The sequence below is a fragment of the Larimichthys crocea genome, chromosome XII (assembly GCF_000972845.2).
Source record: "Larimichthys crocea isolate SSNF chromosome XII, L_crocea_2.0, whole genome shotgun sequence".
In the NCBI taxonomy this organism is placed as follows: Eukaryota; Metazoa; Chordata; class Actinopteri; family Sciaenidae; genus Larimichthys; species Larimichthys crocea.
This window is the reverse complement of record NC_040022.1, coordinates 2,129,490-2,145,082: the sequence shown is the minus strand read 5'-3', so window position 1 is coordinate 2,145,082 and position 15,593 is coordinate 2,129,490. Positions and strand designations below refer to the sequence as shown.

Genomic DNA, 15,593 nt, shown 5'->3' with positions numbered 1-15,593 from the left:
TAGCTGATCATTAGATTAAAACTGAAGTGTGCGCTTACAAGAGATTTGTCATAGCCTGTGGGAGAATGGAAGAGCATGCGAGAGAGAGAGAAAGAGGGGGGGGGAGTAAAAGAGAGTGCTGACTAGTGCTGACCTAGGCACAGCTTGAATAATATTAACAACGAAAATGCAGGCATTCAGCTTACAACCAGCCCCGAGGTGTTCACACTGTAATTGGACCAGGCTTGTGTCCAGAGAGCTTAGGCACAATCTATAGCTGGAGGCACGCCAAAAGTCAAGATGGTGCAGAGCTACTTAGAGTAGGAGAAACATTTCGTTCCAGAAAAAGACTTGGCTCTTGGGTCTGTAGGTCCCAGCGCTGTAAATACTCTCATTTTTCATGGGTCCTCCTTCTGTATTTACTAATAGTAGTTTTGGCAAAGCAAACCTTCAAATGAACTCGTTAAAAAGCTAAAGTTTTTACTGGCCTTTGTAATGACTAAGCCTTAATAAAATTAAGTTTTTGTCTGCACCCACATAAAAGCTTCTTTTTATTGTGATTAAACACTCTAAACCAGTCCACTGAGCGGTGAAATATATATTTTTAATTCAGAAACATTTAACAAAATACTACAAATTTTTATATTTTTAATTCAGAAACATTTAACAAAATACTACAAATTTTTGAATGAAAATGTTTAAACTATAACACCACATGAATTTAATTTAAAATATTGTCTTGCAGAAACAGTTTCAGACAGTTTCACATTTTTCTTGACATTTTGTATGATAAGTAATAACTTAATTTGCACTACCTCTGCTCAGTGCTATGACTTTCATCCATTTTCCATGTCCACATTTATATGTACATAGTTTTATCTCTATTTCTAGTTCTATTGCTTATTTCTATAAAGAATTTTACTACTATTTTCTACTTTTTATAATGGCTCATTTTAATGTATGTTTGCTGTGTCTCATGGTGCTACCGGATACTCCCTTCCCTCAGGATCAATACAGTGTCTATCTACTTACTACTGATGACCATGTTCAAGCAGGTAGCATACGCTTACATCCACGATCAGTTATGAGCTTAAATATGACGTGGAGATAGTAAGTGGTTCGAAAACCCGGCAATTGTAGCTCCAAACAGGAAACATATGTGTGGATCAGGAATACCCCTCCTCTGGTTCTGGACCCAGTTCTGTTGAGGTGGTGCATGGTGACAGAAGTTTGAGAAACACTGCTCTGTGTGACAGATCTGCTTGCGACGCTGCCATCTAGTGACGCTTTTGCACAATTACTACTTCTATCCCAGGGGTGTCTGCCTTACATGTCAAGAATAATAATGTTTTCTTTGCCCTCTAGGAGGGCACTGCAGTCATTGAATGAGAACAAAACACACTGTGAATAATGAATACACAACAATATATCCATATCTTTTATTTGTTGTCTGAGGATGAGCAAAGTACTGATGACGCAATCACCATTTAGGAAGGACCACACAGGATGTTGACGTCACTTTGGCTACGGTAAGTGGTAGAACTTACACAGTGCAAAATCGCTAAAAGCGTTATAATGTGACATTTTTTTTCCTTTCTTTTGTTTTTTTTTTACACTGTAAATATACACGGCTTATACAATATATTCACAGATGACAGGTTTGGACTCTAAGACTCCAAAAAAATGAATGTTTGAAACATCCTCATATCAAATTGTAAAGTCATGCTTTGTCACACAAAGTGCTGCGGTAGCCTACATCACTAGATGAAGCACAGAGTCAGGAAAGCGTAGGGGAAGCAAGTGTCTGGGCTACGTCATTTGTATAAAATAAAAAGTTTGACAGCATGGCAGTGGTATCGGTCACATATTATATATGCTTTTATCTATACCTTATATACCTTTATTTTTTTCTTTTTTGCTGTTGTAAAGATAGAGAGATGTGATGTGTCATATCAGAAATCCCCAAAGACTCAAGCGAGAGTCAGAGGAGGATGAAGAAGAAGAAGAAGAAGAAGAAGAAGAAGTGAGGTTGCCTTCAACTCTATAGGCACTCGTTTAATCTGCATGCGGTGTCTTAACATGCCTCTGAGAGCTGAGTATATATTTTATGTTTTCAAAACATCACTATCGTCAGGATGTCATGAACAGATGTAGAAAAAAGGTAGTCAAAGCCCTACATGAGCTCATATGGTTTATGAGGTTATGTTGTCTTTCTGTAGCATGCGAAAGCTGGATGTAGCCTACAGGATACTGCCCCTTGTCGCAGGGGCTCGTACTCCCCAATCTCACGCTTTGATGCTGAGGCACATAGCTGAATCTACCTTGTCGATAAATGCACCGGATGCATGAACACAAACAGCGAAGCGGATCCACACCCAAAGTAAGTAGCTCCGCAGGGATCTGAGACCGCACACAGTTTCAATGCAGCCTCTCCACCCCAAAACACATTTGCTGTCTTAGGAGCTGCTTGTGTGCATGAATGCGAGGTGGGCCAAGCATGACTATATTTACTGCTTTACTTTAGATGGATTCAAGAGAACCAAAGGAACCAACCAAAGTGCAAAGACTGACTCTTTCCTTTTTGTTTTTTTTTTGTTTTACGTCCAGCAAACTAAACAGAAAGAAAAGCTCCAATTTGAATTAATATGTTACTCACGTCTGCAGTTTAACGATCAGCATTAATCAGCGTTTCTGTACGTTTATGTACCAGATTTTTGCCCTGGAGGAAGCATTTCAAGCCTGACTCCCTGAGCAGAAATGAACCAAATGTTAACGAAGCAAATTGTAACATCATGTCTAAAGGTGTACTTTTACGAGCAACTCAAGGCTCACTTTTTTTAAACTGGTTATTATCTTTTGACACACCACACATCTTTTGAAACACTGTCCGTGTTTGGGTTTGGGATTCATTGGGGGCGCTGTAACTCCAAACCTTCGGACTGAACGACAGAAATGGCACTTGATGCAGGAAGGGATGACTACACTGTAATGTCCGGTTGAAGTTCAGGGTACAAGTCGCACTTTGAAACCATCCAATTAACAGACATGAGTCCTACCGCCAAATCTGATATCCCTTTGTGCAGACTGAACATAGTTACAATGACGAGTAATTCTTTACTCTGCAGTGTTGAACCAGGGTCTCTTTAGCAGCAGTTGGTGTACATGCTCATGAACAGGGATTGAGCTCTGGTCCCTTGAAGCAGAAGCAGAATATTTCTCCTCTTCTTGGGTCTTGAGGGGAGTGTATTTTGAACATTTAGTCTCAGGTGTGCTCTTTCATCGCACCTTCAGTCCGTGTTGAGCTTTTAGCTCAGTGATCAGTGAGTTCGGTCTTTTACATTTCTAACAAAGAGCTACTCAGGATGAGTCTCCTGTTCCCGAACGTTTTTCCCCTAAAACTCTTCAGAGTCAGAGCAGGATATCTAGATGAGGTTTAAGTTACACAAGGCGATGTTTGGGGCCTATTGAAGACTCAGAATGAGGATAAAAAGCCGGAGTGCTTTCCTTTGAGTGCGATCGTGTCACTGTAGTTGACATCCTCGACAGTCATCCTCTGGCTCAGTGTTGTCAGAAGAGTACGAGCTCTCCTCGCTCACTGTCAAATGCAACACAGTTATATTAGACAGCGTGAAACATCAATGATTAGACACACAAACTTCACACATATACGTGCAGATTGCAAAACAAGACAAAGACTTACACCACTCGGTCTGTATGGGGAGGAAAGCCTTGTCTCCGTTCTCTCTGATCATCTCCTCTATCTTATCCAGTAGGACTGACACACTCCTGTCCTTGCCAGGGGTCTTACTGTCCAGGACGTGGTAATAGTTCCCACAATATTCGAGTAGTCTTTGCAGCTCCCGCCCGCCTCTAAGAATGTGCTCCTCGATGGGCGTGCGGCCCAGCCAGTCACCACAGCTGAACAGCACCATGGTGTGGAGGCACGCACTGTCGCCAAACAGAGTCTCTATGTGAGCCAGGAGCGTTCGCCTCTTCCTGGCGGTGAGTGACGAGACGACGGGGAGGACCAGGAGCAGGGTGTGAGGTCCGGGTCGAAGGAGGGCGGCTCCGCGTTGGGATTCCTGGCGGATACGCTTCGGGGTTCGCCTAACTGAAAACCAATCCCAGCCCGGGGTGTCGACGATGGTGATCCGACGACCGGATACGAGCGCTTGCCTCCTTAGGCACAGCTCCGTCTCCTGGCCTGACTCAAAGTACCGACGGCCAAGAATGGAGTTCCCCACCGAGCTCTTTCCAACGCCCTTCCAGCCCAGCAAGAGCAACCTCAGCTCTGTAAAGAGAGAAAGGCAAGGAAACAATGAGACCAGTAGGAAATAAAGCAGTATTGATTGACTCACAATGAGTAAGCTTTTTTTGGAGTTCTGTTTTCCCAGAAAACAGCATTACGACACATGCAGGAACCTCTTTCATTCACTGCATGACTCAGTCGATACATACTAACACACACACAGCTTCCTCATACCTCTAGGAGGTCCCCCGATCATCTGATCCCTCTGTCTAGCGTGCTCCTCCATCCTCATCCTCTCCTCCTCCAGAGCTCTCCTCGCCTGCTCCTCCTCCAGTAAAATCAACTCGTTCACCTCAAAGTACCATCCTGCGTGACAGCGACCATAAATTATTCATCGTGCCCAATCATATCTCTAGCGGAATTGTGTTCATCAATAATGAAAATATGATAACAAAGGAGTCGCAGAAGTGCCGCTCTGCATACGGCGTTACTGCTGAGTGTGTCACAGCATGAGGAATGCAGCAGTGTTACTCGCCTTGGTTGTCAGTGATCATTTCCTCCACCTTTTCCATCAGCTCGGGTACCTGTGTGTTGTCTTCTGTTTCTTTCCGAGTGTTATCAAAGGCGTGGTACCTGCAGATGGAAAAACAACAACAACATTTTTAAAGGGGCACTTTATGAGGAGAGTGAAGACAAGTGGTATACTGTAGGACAGCCAAGATGACAGAGAGATAGAGGATGACTTGCAGCAACTTGCAGGACCACAGGCTGGGAAATAACCTTTCATACACCGGGCCTTCCGTAATAAAAACAAAACAAACCCTGATGACATCAATATGATGTCACTAGGGTGTTTTTTTCAACCTCAGTAGGCATAGGAGTGCTCCACTGATTTAGCATTGCACTCCTATAACATATCCGACACATTCCACGTTCTTCCTCGCCATAACCTAGCGCCTACAATACCCACAATGCAACCGAACCACCAAGAGTTCACCTCTGTAGCCTCGGGCTGTTAGACTCGCTTCTTTCTAATGCCACAGCCTCAGATTTTTTAATTTTCAAACTTCAAACTTTCAAGTGACATCACGTGATGACTCAAGTGACATCATGTGATGACTCAAGCGACATCACTTGAGTCATGTCTGTTTTGACTTCTCAGTGCTACCACCCACGACCAGTACAGGATGTTTGATGTGTGAAAATCCCCTAAGCTTTCTGTTGAACTGCTGCTGCATTGTTGTTCCAAACGCATGATTTAGTGATTATTCTTCCCCCCTTCATTTAGAGCAGACTGTTTTTGAAAGTCAAAGAGAAATGAGAGCAGGAGAAAATGGAGACATCGTACCTGCTTCCACATCTCTCCACCAGCCACTGCAGGGACTCCCCAGTGTTCGATATGTGCTCCTCAATGAACACACCTTTAGTCAGCTTGTCCACCCCAGTAAAGACCACCATGGAGTACCTCCAGGTGCCTCCACCCAAGGCCGCCAGCTGATCCTCTGCAGCCCTCCTGTGGATGTCAGTGAAGGGCTGGGTGACCGACACCACCAGCAGGATTGCGTGGGGCCCAGGTGGGCAGAGGATGGCCCCCATGCAGGGCCCCTCGCTGTCCAGGCTCGGCGGGGGCTGCGGCAGGCTCTCCGACTCTGCGCCGGCGTTGTCGTTGGTGTCAGCTTCGGTGTTGCTCTCTGGGTCACTGGGGATGGCCCACGGCGGGGTGTCAACCACAGTGACCCGTCGGCCGTAGATCTCCGTCTGGCCGACGTTGCTGTGAGTCGTCTCAGTACCGGAGTCGAAGACCTCATCTCCAAGGATGGTGTTGGCGGTGGAGGTCTTACCAGACTGTGGGCCCCCGAGGATTAGCAGTCTGCGTTCAGGGGGGTGTCTGCCCCTGGGGTCCCCTGTTGAAACACAAAAATTAGACTACTACTTGAAGAGGAAATGACCTTTATACTCTGTTTTAATATCCTGTTTTTGTCCCAGAAGTGTTATTTCACTGCAATATACAACCTGATCCCTCATTTCTGTCCTCACTCCCTTCTTGTCTGACCTCCTTGCTGCCTTATACCTTGTCTCCTTTACCGCTTTCTCTTTTATTCTCACTCATACCCCAGTCTCTCCCTCTAACCCCCTACCAGCATGCCTCCTCTTTGTTTTCGTCTGTCCTTAGCCTTTGGAAAAATTGGGTCAGAGCACCTTGGACTCCATCCAAGGAGAATGGCATGTGGACAGGATATGATTTACTTTGACTAAAAGTTACATGTTTGGATAGATGTTTTCTGATTTAGCCCTGTTACTCTGAGCTGCACATACCAACCATGTGAGCTGCTAAAACACAGGAAGTTGACTCAAGCAACAGTTTCCAAGTAATGGGGATGTTTGTGATTGAAAACAGGATTTCACTTCCCTCGGATGCTGTTGATGAATTGATGGCGATGGATCTGCAGCAGAAGGATGAAAAACCCACTTACCAGTGTCAGAGGCAGAGGACACAGCAGCCATCTTGTGTGTAGAACCTCTGGCTTCCTCCTCCTCAGCCCCCCTCCTCCTTCTCCTTCTCGGCTCCACGGTGGATTCCTGTTGTTGCCCCCTCTTCAGAAAGCGACGGATCCTGGGTGGCGTGTGAAAGGCTGGCAGCTCGAATGCTTCTTCTTGGCTCTCTCTTTCACTCTAACCCTCATTCTACTGCAGTGCTACTCACTCTTACCTCCTGCTCCCCGTGTCTACCCCTGCCTACCCTCATACACCTCCTCTGCCATTCAACTTCTCCCCCTCTTCCTCTCCTTTTTCTTTTTTTTCTTTCCTAAATCTATTATGTTCCACACCCCCCTCACCCTTCTATGGCTCTTTTCCGTCCTCTCCTTCCGTGTGGCGTCTCCTCGTCTTCTTCTTTTTTTCTCCCTTGTCTTATTTATCTGTCCAAGCAGAGGGGAACGATTGTGCAATGCAGGAGACCAGAAGCCAAATCCAACCCTGCTGCAGCAGCAGCAGCAGCAGCAGCTCCTCCAGGAAGATGTCTCGTCATTTTCTTTTCTTTTTTTTTTTAAGGCAAAACAGAGGAAGCTGTTCCTCCCACTTGCTCTTATCACACACCACCACCACCACCACCACCAGCAGCAGCAGCAGCAGCAGTGTGGCAGTGTATGCAGACTGCAGTCAGGAGGACAGATAGAAAGATGGATAGACAGAGAGAGAGAGAGGGGAGAGAGAGAGAGAGGAGAGAGAGAGGGAGCACTATGTTCTCTATTTACAGCTGGATGTATTCCCCAGATGCTGCATCATGCACAAACACAACTATTTATATAATCCCTGCAGCCATAGGCATGTTATAAGGCATGGGAAGCTGCAGGGGAGGGGAGGAGGGTGTTTACTGCTCAGATACATTTAAATATTACACATGCAGCTTTACATAACACATGGAAGCTGCTATAAATAGCAGATATCAGATGAATCAGATGAATTCAAAGCACCTTAGTCACCTTATTATATTAAACATTATTGCTTATGAGCAGAAACCCTCCTGACCGTGTGAGCTCATCCTTGGCTCCTTCATCAGGTCAATTATACACGCTATATGGGCGAGATGCATTCACGGACCCACGAGGAAATCACGTTAAAAACACACTTCAGGTGTGTGCACTTTGTTTGTTGTGTGTTTTTAACGTGTTGTGTGTGTGCGTGCGTGTTGTTAAGCGACCAACAATTTAAGAACAATTAAAAAAAAAAAGACATAACACTACACGCCACACTGCCGTATGACGACGCAAGCGTCGTGTTTTTGACCTCATGCCGTACACCTCCGTCAAGTGTCGTTAAAAAGCATGACTTAACATGTGATGACCAGCTGAATAATATGGGATATATAATAATATATATATATATATATTATATATATATATATATATATATATCTAGATATATATATATATATTATATATAAATAAAATATGGGATGTCAAGAGAAGAAATAAAACAGTGGATTTTATACCTATACAGATGAAAATATATTATATTATATACAGATGGATCAAAAGAACTAAAAAAACAGGAGCAACAGGTGCAGCAGTGGTGGTTCCCAGTCATAATAACAAAGTATTAAAAAGGACATCTGATCATTTAAGTATATATGCGGTGGAGCTATGTGTTATATTATTGGCAATAGAATGGGTGGAGGACAGGGTGGATAGGAAGATAATCATATGTGATTCAGTTTCATCACTCTTGAGCATTAAAAACAGGACAGCGAAAACACAACCAGGAAATATGATATGATATACTGTTAAAAACATCCAGAGTAACACAGCAGGGGAGGGAAATAATATGTGGGTACCAGCTCATTTAGAGATACAAGGGAATGAAAGAGCAGATAAAACTGCAAAAGAGGCAGCAAAGAAAGAAGAGGTGGGAATGAAAGTAAAATAATCAAAAACAGAAGGAAAAAGTTTAATACGGAAAGAAATGGAAACAACATGGGAAGAACCAGGAATAAGGGGAGACATTTATATAAAATACAAGGTGTAGTAGGAGAGGTGGCAGAGCAGAGCAGGTGATCATGAGCAGACTAATAACTGAATAACACACTCAGTATATTAGGAAAACATCCAACTGGTCAGTGTAGATGTGGAGAGACAGTGGAGCATGTGATGGTTGCTTGATGATGAAGACAGGAGCAGTGGAGAATCAAGAGTGTAATAAAATGTGGAACTCTAGAGAAGGGAGGAAAATCATTATGAGTTTGTTTTAACTGGGTTAATTAAAAGAATTTTAAAAAAGAGGAGGTAGTAAAGAAGTCCAGAAGAGGGCAGTGTGTGCAACAATAAGGATGCTGACTGCTGTTAAACATCAAGAAGAAGAAGAAGAAGCAGCACTTGTGTGTGTGGAGCTAAAGCGCGTGGAGGCTGTACCCGCAGCTCACGCACACTCACGCGTGTCTCTGACCGGCTTTCGCGAACATGGAGGCGGCCGACGAGTTCCTGAAGTACCGCTCTCCGCTGGTGTCCCGGTACGCCAGCAAGGAGATGGCTTACAACTTCAGCGACAGGAAGAAGTTCAGCACCTGGAGGAAGCTGTGGATCTACCTGGCCAAGGCGGAGAAGGTCTGAAGCTTTTCTTATTGAGGTCACCATGGCAACCTGCACAGTTTAACATGCATCATATATATTTATATATTTATTTATATATGCACGTGTTGTGTGAGTGTTTGCGACCTTCACTGAGTCCCTATCAAGTTTCCTGCTCTAAATATAGTTTTAAAGAGGACCCCCACCCCTTATTAAGAGCTGAGGTATGTCTGCTCCCTGTGCAGAAAAACACAGATTATATAATGATGATTTCATAATTTAATAATTAACAGTTTTGGAGAAAATAATTGAATGGGTGCAGTTTAATCTAATGTATAAATACAGTCCTCTTTATTTACAGTTTTTATTTTGTGTTTATTTGTCACATAATGCACATGATTCCTGTGTTTATTATATTTACTCTTAATACACTGACTGGCCACTTCATTCATTCACCCACCCATTACATTAACACACACACACACACACCAAAACCACCAAGACAAATCTCTTGTATGTGAAAACCTTCTTGTCGATAAACCTGATTCTGACTTTTACAGTCCAACATGATCCAACACAACAACATGAAGCTTGTAATGTTCCAGTTTTTGTTGTCCCAAAAACTAAATAAAGTATAATCTAATCTAATCACTGTCAGAGAGGCCTTGGTGGGTGCTGTTGTTGTACAGGAGTGCATCATATTGAAATGTGTTTCCCTTTGTATGTAAATGAGGTGGTAAAAATATTAGAAACTCTTCTTAATATGATGCAGCCGAGTTCAACACAACTGCAAACTACAACCTCATAAATTTAACATAATTGTTAAATTAATGCTTTTTAGGCAGTGTCAGCAAAACTGAAACACTGTAAGCTTCATTAAAAACATAATTTATGGCAGAGTTGTTGTATTAGATCGCACAGGTCATCCACTAATCAAATGATCCTTCACTCTGCGTGTCAAAGTGTCCTTGAGTGAGATACTGAAGGCTGCACCATCGGTGTATGAATGGTTAGCTGAGCAGCTGGCACCTTGTATTAAGTGGGTGAGTGATATATTTAGTGTAGAAGCACCTGAAAGGCGCCGTATAAGTAGAGTCCATTTACCGTTTCATATTTATCTTCCAAGCAGTACTTTCTTTCATTGACTGATGTCTGATAAAAGCTTCTTTACTGTCCTGTTCTACAATGTGTCTGCATTCTTCACCATGATAACCAGAGATAGAAACAAACCTCAACCATTATCTGCAGTGATCCACGGACAGCATATGTATGACGTCGACCATCTGTGGCTCTAGACGCCGTCATGTTGGTAGTCCTGCCTTTCCTGCCTCTTGGCCAATTTTAAAAATTGTCGTCCCTGAGTTGCCTGGGTGCTCGAACAAGTAACAATCTGTAACCCAGCTGTCAATCAAAGTGGCCACGCTGTTAATAAATGGAGAAATTAGCTATAGAGACCAAAACAGTTTTTTGTACCAGGCTGTAAACATGTTTATTTCTGCTGTGAAGTTGGACATTTGAACATGGGGACTTATGGAGACTGACTTATTCTGGAACCAGCCTCAAGTGGATGTTTGAGGAACTGCAGTTTTTGGACACTTACACATTGGCTTCACTCCAAAATCTCTGAGTTTGCTTTGCTTGGATGCAACGTACAGTTTGCCCCCTTGAGCAGCTTCAACAAATCATCTTCTTACCTCTCACTATCTCACAGTGTCAGAGTTATTCTGCATCAGCTCATACAGATAATCTGTAGGATGTTTACACCTCGTGAAATCAAGAATTCATCCACAAGTTTCCATGTTTTCTTTTGTCTCTTTTGTAGCTGCATCACTCCTAAAAGACCAAATGTCGATCTGGTGTAGTTGCTTTCTTTGGAAACTTGAACAAAGTTTGGCTGCACAGCATTGGTCTGTAAAGAAGACTCGAGAGGTTATGAGAAAATGCCCTCTGAAGCATCTTGACATTTAGCAGCCATGTGATCCCTGACCAGCCAGACTTGGGCCAAAGTATATATAAAAAAAATGTTGAACCGAGCAGAAGTCTGCAGTTGCTGATGATTTAGAAATATCTATCTATTTCTCTGCAGCTCCTCTGAGTGATTCCTGCGTTTATCACGTTAAAGAGGGCTGACGGGACGTTAACTGTTGACTTAACCTCTCTCACATGCATCAACTCACATGACCTGACACACACACACACACACACACACACACACACATACACTGATCAGAGTCCATCTTCTCCTCGTTGTCCTGTGTTTTTGCAATGTTCTTCAGAGGTTTAGCTTTGCTGTGCAGCATTGGCGAGGCCTGCGGCTGCCTCCGTGTGTGGAAATAGCATGCGGTGAATGTCACAGTAACAGGAGAGGCCGGCCTAACGTCTGTTAGACTTTTCCCCTGACCGACACACTAACCTTTAACACGGCGGGGTTTAAGGTGGTTGGGTTTTGGGCCGTGAGGTAACATAAGAGTAAGAGAGGCTCAATTTCCCAATTAACTCATTGCGTGATCTCATGACTGCTCCAATCTAATCAGGATATTAACTCCTTCTCACGAGGAGAGCACATGCCCGTCAAGACTGTGGTAAAGACAGAAGGTCTGTCATCATCAGACTGTCTCCTGATCAAACACCTGTGTCTGTGAGTGATTCACTTTCCACAGATTGCCTGTCTCTAAACTACAGGCTGCAGCTACTGATTATTTTTTTTTCAGTGATGAAAAATGTTCCTGATCTTTTTTTTTGGTTCGGTTTAGTCTGTGAAATGTAAAAAGAATGAATGAAATGAATGGGCGGAAAACATGTTAAAATGTGACGTTGTCCGACTAAAAAGTCCACGATGATGAATGACAAAGAAAAGCAGCAAACCCTCACAGCTGAGAGACCGAAGCCAGAGAACATTAAAGTGTTTTTCTTTGTGTTATTGCTTCAAAAATGACGTGAAGTTATTAACTGATTCAAACAGAATCAGCCTCAAGTAGACGTTTGCAGTTTTTGGCTTCTCTTCACAGCCACGGATGTTGGCACGTGGTGTTAACTGAGCAGCAAAGTTACAAAATATGTAATATTTAATATGTGTTAAAGATGTCTTTCCCTTCTCTCTCTCCGTCTTCTTCGCTCTCCTCCTCAGGCTCTGGGTCTGCCCATCACGGACGCCCAGATTCAGGAGATGGAGAGCCACGAAAAGGACATCGACTTCGCCATGGCGGCCGAGGAGGAGCGCAAGCTCAGGCATGATGTCATGGCCCACGTCCACACCTTCGCACACTGCTGCCCCACTGCCGCTCCCATCATCCACCTCGGTGCCACCTCCTGCTACGTGGGAGATAATACTGTAATTATGACTGACATCTTCTACACTAGGATAGTCAATAATGTCCTGTATGTGATGCTGTGTTGGAAAAGTGCTTTTCTTGAATGGTTTTCTTGTTTTTCCTCCTCAGGATCTGATCATGCTGCGTGATGGATTCGACATCCTCTTGCCTAAGGTGAGGCTCAGCTGTCAGCAGCCAGAAAACATCCAGTTGTGCAATCTTTGCAAGCATCAGCTGTTCAGTAACAAAGTCAACAGTGTAGAAATAATTATACAACAGTTTTGTTTTGTCACACAATCCAGAAATAAGATTATTAACTAAGTGTATGATGTAATAATTTGCTGCTAAAGCCTGTTGTTCTTCTTTGCACAGCTGGCCAGAGTCATCGACAGACTGGCAAACTTTGCCGAGAAATACGCTGATCTCCCAACGCTTGGCTTCACACACTACCAGTGAGTCTTCATCGTCTCTTTATTATCTCATTTTTAGAATTAAGAACATGCAGAGTTTACGTGTTTTTCCTCTCTGCCTTCTCTCACTTCGTCCACTCTATCTACAGGCCCGCCCAGTTGACCACGGTTGGAAAGCGAGCATGTCTGTGGCTGCAGGACTTGGCCATGGACATGCGTAACCTGCAGCGAGCCCGTGACGACCTGCGTTTCCGCGGGGTCAAGGGGACCACCGGCACTCAGGCCAGCTTCCTGCAGCTTTTTCAGGGGGACCACGATAAGGTACAAACCAGCAATGAACTGGCATGTAGACTGTGACGGAGATACAGGATTTTTTTAAACCACGATTCCCATGTTTACTCACCAGGTGGAAGAACTCGACAGGATGGTGACAGAGATGGCTGCCTTCAAAAAGTAAGTCCTGGAAAACTGAAATAAGTCATCAGGATTGAGTTTGGTAAATGCCACAACCAAAAAAGGGTGGTGTCAATAATGAAGTCACTAATGTTCTCATGCTACACAGATCCTACCTCGTGACTGGACAGACGTACAGTCGTAAGGTGGACGTTGACAGTCTGTCCACCTTGGCCAGTTTGGGAGCTACTGTTCACAAGGTAAGCTGCAGAAGCTGGAGACATGTAGAGAAATGTTGCCATCTAGTGGTGTTTGAAGGTTCTCCGCAAGCACAGTGATGATCTTCGGTCTTGTCTGTAGATCTGCACAGACATCCGCCTGCTCGCTAACTTGAAGGAGATCGAGGAGCCTTTTGAGAAAGAGCAGATCGGTACGTTCACTCACTTAATATTCAGAAACTAAAAGACACATTATCCTGTAATGCAGGAGACAAAACGTATGACGTTGTCATCCTCCTCCAGGTTCCAGTGCCATGCCCTACAAGAGGAACCCCATGCGTGCAGAGCGCTGCTGCAGCTTGGCCCGACACCTGCTGGCGCTGATGGCCGACCCGCTGCAGACGGCCTCGGTCCAATGGCTGGAGAGGACGCTGGATGACAGCGCCAACAGGTCACAATAGTTTGCTGGGATGTATTTATTAGAAGCAGAGGCTTCTTTAGAAGTTTCTTAACTTATTAGCTCATCTCCTGTCACCCCTGTCACCCATGTGCAGGAGGATCTCCCTGCCCGAGTCCTTCCTGACAGCGGACATCATCCTCACCACCCTGCAGAACATCACAGAGGGACTGGTGGTCTACCCCAAAGTCATTGAGAGACACATCCGCCATGAGCTGCCCTTCATGGCCACGGAGAACATCATCATGGCCATGGTGCAGGCCGGAGGGAACAGACAGGTACTGGTGTTGGTTATACTGTAGCGTAAAACAACAGCTCACTGTGTCCTGACTTCGTGTAAAGAGCTTCCGTGCGTCTTTCTACCCCTGCAGGACTGCCACGAGAAGATTCGTGTTCTGTCGCAGGAGGCGGCAGCTGTGGTCAAACAGGAGGGAGGTGATAACGACCTGCTGGCCAGAGTCCAGCGGGACACTTACTTTGCCCCCATTCTGGGGCAGCTGGACACCATACTGGACCCCAAGACCTTTATTGGTCGTGCTCCCCAGCAGGTACAACATGAACAGCTCCTCATCTTTATTCTAGCAGCCATTACAAGAGGCTTGTTTATTTTTAAATATAGTGAGTTCTGTAATTTGATCAAACGAGTTGTCCCACGAGTGCTGATATAGAGAATAACAGCACTGGGTCTGCATGTATCACTCAACACAAGATAAAGGACGTCATGTGTCGACAGTCTTCTTGTCAATTTGGCATCAGTATAATCCACAGATAAGAAACTGTATAACTGGTTTGATGCTCCCGGTTTGATGCTGAAGAGAGCGCAGCTACCCTCTGATAATATTAAACATTTTATCTGAAAGTCAAGAGGAGAAAAAGTCAGCAGACTTTTATTTCACTGGTTCATACGTGATACAAAGCAGCTGGCCTGTGGTAACATGCACTTGCTGAGCTTGTGCTTAGGAAATATTTATATGGTGCTTAGCAACCATGCAGTCCCAGTCCAGTTGTGAAACTATTTGTGTTGACGAGCTGAATAAATTGTTAAATTAACAAACAAATCATAATCTGTTGTCACTTATCACCTTTAACCAATAACTTGTTGAACTGTTCTATAAGAGCAATATCACACTTGACGTCGTGCTGTTACACTGTATATCGGCACGCTGCGACCGAATTGGATCCATGCTGATATTCAGTATAACAGCACTCCCTCTCTTGTTTAAGTAGCATTTGTTTGTAATATAATATATTCTTTTTTCTTTCCTCCTGCCGTGTTCAGGTGGCCAGGTTCCTGTCTGAAGAAATACATCCCCTGCTGGAGCCTTACAAGGCCAAGATGGATGTCAAGATTGAGCTTGAGCTTTGACGAACAGATAATGTTACTTCAAGAGACTTCATCATGGTCATCAATAAAGAACAAACTTGAATCTATCCCCGTCAGAGTTTTTTTTATTTCTGTGATATGTGTAGAGCATACGTGGTGATGGAACAAACATTAAGGTAATAAATTGTT

The 15,593-nt window shown here is 44.1% G+C and overlaps 2 protein-coding genes across 2 annotated transcripts; one reads left to right on the top strand and one right to left on the bottom strand.

The window, feature by feature from the left end:
- Positions 1-1,394: 1,394 nt before the first annotated feature.
- Positions 1,395-7,795, bottom strand: si:dkey-110g7.8 (GTPase IMAP family member 8). The gene is made up of 6 exons (XM_019257273.2): positions 6,703-7,795; positions 5,577-6,132; positions 4,764-4,861; positions 4,463-4,594; positions 3,680-4,270; positions 1,395-3,574 (listed from the first exon to the last, which is right to left on the bottom strand). The coding sequence occupies exons 1-6, from the start codon at positions 6,731-6,733 to the stop codon at positions 3,501-3,503; spliced, it is 1,482 nt and encodes a 493-aa protein (XP_019112818.1). The 5' UTR covers positions 6,734-7,795; the 3' UTR covers positions 1,395-3,500.
- Positions 7,796-9,070: 1,275 nt separating this feature from the next.
- Positions 9,071-15,511, top strand: adsl (adenylosuccinate lyase). The gene is made up of 12 exons (XM_019265987.2): positions 9,071-9,327; positions 12,419-12,622; positions 12,732-12,776; positions 12,975-13,054; positions 13,162-13,333; positions 13,419-13,465; positions 13,575-13,665; positions 13,766-13,835; positions 13,927-14,074; positions 14,178-14,358; positions 14,452-14,628; positions 15,360-15,511. Exons 1-12 carry the CDS (start codon positions 9,184-9,186, stop codon positions 15,444-15,446), a joined length of 1,446 nt encoding a protein of 481 aa, XP_019121532.1. The 5' UTR covers positions 9,071-9,183; the 3' UTR covers positions 15,447-15,511.
- The last annotated feature ends 82 nt before the right edge of the window (positions 15,512-15,593 follow it).